The sequence below is a fragment of the Arachis ipaensis genome, chromosome B05 (assembly GCF_000816755.2).
Source record: "Arachis ipaensis cultivar K30076 chromosome B05, Araip1.1, whole genome shotgun sequence".
NCBI lineage: Eukaryota > Viridiplantae > Streptophyta > Magnoliopsida > Fabales > Fabaceae > Arachis > Arachis ipaensis.
In genome coordinates this window covers 139,595,560-139,599,103 of record NC_029789.2, presented here as the reverse complement: position 1 = coordinate 139,599,103, position 3,544 = coordinate 139,595,560, and the positions used below count along the sequence as shown (strand labels likewise).

The window sequence follows — 3,544 nt, the reverse complement described above, 5'->3', positions numbered from 1 at the left end:
GTGAAATGGAATGATTATTGATGAAGGTGGGGTGGCCGCCGGTTGAAAAAGAAGAGAGTATTAGAGTAAAATGCTTTAGTAAATTATGATTTCAGATGGTTATTTTTTTAAAAAAATTAAAATTTAAAATTGGAGAATTTAAAAATTAAAATTTGATGTAAAATAATTGAATGAGAATTTTTGAATTTATTATTTATTTCTATTGGGTTAAATAACAATTCATTGTACATATTGTCAAAATTTCTCATTGGACCAGTGGATTCTTTTCAAAATGTATGTTGCCAAAACTCCCGATCATGATGTGAAATGGAAGGATACTCAAACTCAGCCACTAAATAAACCTTCTGTAACAGTTAGAACTTTTTTTCGTTTTGTGTAGAGAGATTTTTTTTTTTTTTTTCATATTGCAATGCAGTTTTGGTACCCTTATTGTGTTGTGCAAGAGAAAAAATCCGTAAGATGTATGTGTATACAGTTAAAGGCTCAAATAGCTAAAGGACTTGTGAAAAATAGTAGCAGGTAGTCCATATAATAATTTGGGCTTAACTCAGTCAGACCCTAAATAAAAGGAAAACAGAAAAAGAGAAACTTGTGAAAAAATATGTACATGGTTAGAAGTTAGAAATTTAGAATTATACGATACATGATATATATTGACTTATTAAGAGAGTAAAATATTTCAATGAGTGATGCTTTACAATTTTTTATGGTATAAAACAAAAAAGAGAAATGTTATATTATTATTTTTGTATACATCTATTTTCTATATCTTATATTTTGGTATTAAAATTGATTGATATGAAGTGAGAAAATTAAAAATAAAAGATTTGTCTCTTATACTATAAAAAAATATTCAAGAGATGTACAGAAAAAGTTATACAAATATTCTGTATTAAAGACAAATCTTTTTATCTTTTTATTTTTATATAACGAAATGTAGAGTTATATTTACGGAAAACATTTAAGTATATTAAAACATCACTATTTCAATAAATTTTAACCTTTGATCTTATTAATATATATTATATATATATTTTTTATAATTCAGATCAATGGTTAAAACAACTGGAGTAACGATACTCTCGATACACTTGAAATATTTCCTATAACATTAATGAAACATTTCATCTTAATGGTTATGGAGTGATTAATTGAAATTATGATATGAGGAAGTATAAATGTCTGAAATCCCCGGTTATCAGTGACTACAAGTACTTGGCAGTATAGTAACATTTTTGTTGTAGGTGGCACATGTACATAACATATATGTATAAATTAGAATGAGAAATTGACGATACAATAATAAATATGTGAATAGAAGATAAAGAAAAAACAAGAGGTATTAAAAATAAAATGTGGATGGAATTAGAGCACATGGAGAATAGAGGAAAGGAAGAGTAGATTAGGGGTGCCTAAAATGAAGGGAAGGATGGTTGAAACTTGAATGGCAGGAATTAATGGAACCAAAACTTACGCTCATCATCGCAATCACTTCACACCCTCTCAATTCAATCCAAGCCCTTCTTCAACTCTTTCTTTATATATATTTAATATTTTTTCAAAAACAACACTTTCCTTCATTTTCCGCTACATCACACTCTCTCTCACACACACAACACCAGAAGCGAACCAAAGCAAGAGAGGGAAAAGAAAAAGTAGAAGAAGAAAATGTCGTGGCAAACTTACGTGGATGAGCACTTGATGTGCGACATTGACGGCTCCGGCCAACATCTCACCGCCGCCGCCATCATCGGCCACGACGGCTCCGTCTGGGCTCAAAGCTCTTCCTTCCCTCAGGTATTTATACCTACCTTCCATATCACTCCGATTTCGATTACGTTTCGATCTCGATCTGAATTCTGAATCTGAATCAAATTATCGTAGATACAATACGAGCTTGCATGCATGCATGCAATTATTGCCTTTATGTGTGCGTTTTTTTTTCCGCTTCGTGTTCGAGCTTCTGCAGATCCGATCGCGTCGATCCAGAATCCTCCGATCCATCGTTGCGATGCGGTTACGTTGCGCGGGATCCATCGATCTTCCGTTACGCCACGTGGCTCATCCATAGAAATCGCTTTTTCATTCAATTCGATCTGGATTTTGATCTTTGATTCATTGTTTTAATTTTCCTAATTCCATTTGCCATTGTGTTCGTGCTTTGTTACATTGCATAGCGATAGTCCCAAGAAAATGCTGAGCTATACTCATTTGTGAAATGATTTGTTGACGCACCATGCCTAAAAAGTGGTGATTCCGTCACACAATGCGGACAACTAAGTTTTCTGTTCGTGCTATTTGTGAAATGTATGTTGATTCGAGGACGATGATGATTCTTGCAACTGATGATTATGATAAAATAATTTTGCTGAAATGTATTTAACATAGATATAGATATGCTAGTGATGCTACTATATTTGGTGTTGTAATAGGTGAGATATGCTTTTCATGTTACTGATATGCTTACAATTTAATACTTGTTTTCAGATTAAGCCTCAGGAGGTTACTGATATCATGAAGGATTTTGATGAGCCCGGTCATCTTGCTCCTACTGGTTTACACATTGCGGGCGTAAAATACATGGTAATTCAGGGAGAGCCTGGAGCTGTCATCCGTGGGAAGAAGGTAATTTTGTTATATCACACTGCAAGCTATGTTATCAACATGCATATGATGATGCTTGTATACTTGTTACATATTTACAGTAGAACTCACTGTTTTTTATCCGCATAATCCAACTTATTTTGTTCTCTAAAGGTAATCCGGTTGGGGAAATTATAAGAATCAGTAAAGCAGTAAAGTTAGCTGCATTCTTAAGAACCATGCTTAAGTGTTTAATGTTTTAAAGCCTGATAATTGCGGGCTGCTCTGTTGAGAGTTTTGCTTTTTTGTGATTTCACGAAATTAAATGACCGTTTGTTTTCTCCTTTCCTCCGAAGCACTAAGTAGAATTTCCAAACTTGTGGTACATTGCTTTTATCTCTGAAATAAGGATGCATTTTCTCCTCAATAATCTGTTTATGGTTTGATTCTAATGTCCTCCTTTAATCAAGATTTTACTTTAAAGTTGAGTTCATTTTACAAGAAGTATTATTTACTTGTGAACGAAAACAAAAGATGTAAAGTACTGTCTTGATGGTTTACAACTCTTTCACACCAGAAAGTACAAAATAAAACATGGTTCTCAATGCAGTTTTAAGTTTTAACAAAAGTAGAGGTATTGTTACTTCTATCAAAAGTACTCATGGCAAATACAAAGTTAAATAAAGACAAACTAACTCAATGTCTGCTTCTATCTTTAGTGTTATCAAAGACAGCCGGTAACCTCTCATCAGTTTTAAGTTGTGAATTTGATGAACCATCTCTTTTCTTTTGAAGAGCGTAAGAATAGTGTTTGAAGAGAAAGAAACAAATTTACTATTGTGCATGTGCATGATCTGTGAACCCTTGCACAGTTATTTATGATGGGGCAGGTTGGAAAAAAATTTTCTTTCCCTCGACAGTGTGTTTGTTTTCAAGGGAAAAGACATTATTCAAATCCAAA

General features: G+C 33.0%; 1 protein-coding gene across 1 annotated transcript in view; it reads left to right on the top strand.

Annotated features, from left to right (window-relative positions):
- LOC107644451 (profilin-4) overlaps nucleotides 1,395-3,544 on the top strand; it is a 3,459-nt gene continuing 1,309 nt past the window's right edge. Inside the window, exons 1-2 of the mRNA XM_016348312.2 lie at nucleotides 1,395-1,797; nucleotides 2,488-2,625. Of these exons, the coding sequence (XP_016203798.1) occupies nucleotides 1,669-1,797; nucleotides 2,488-2,625 (267 nt within the window). The 5' untranslated portion in view covers nucleotides 1,395-1,668. The remainder of the gene's footprint in view (nucleotides 1,798-2,487; nucleotides 2,626-3,544) is intronic.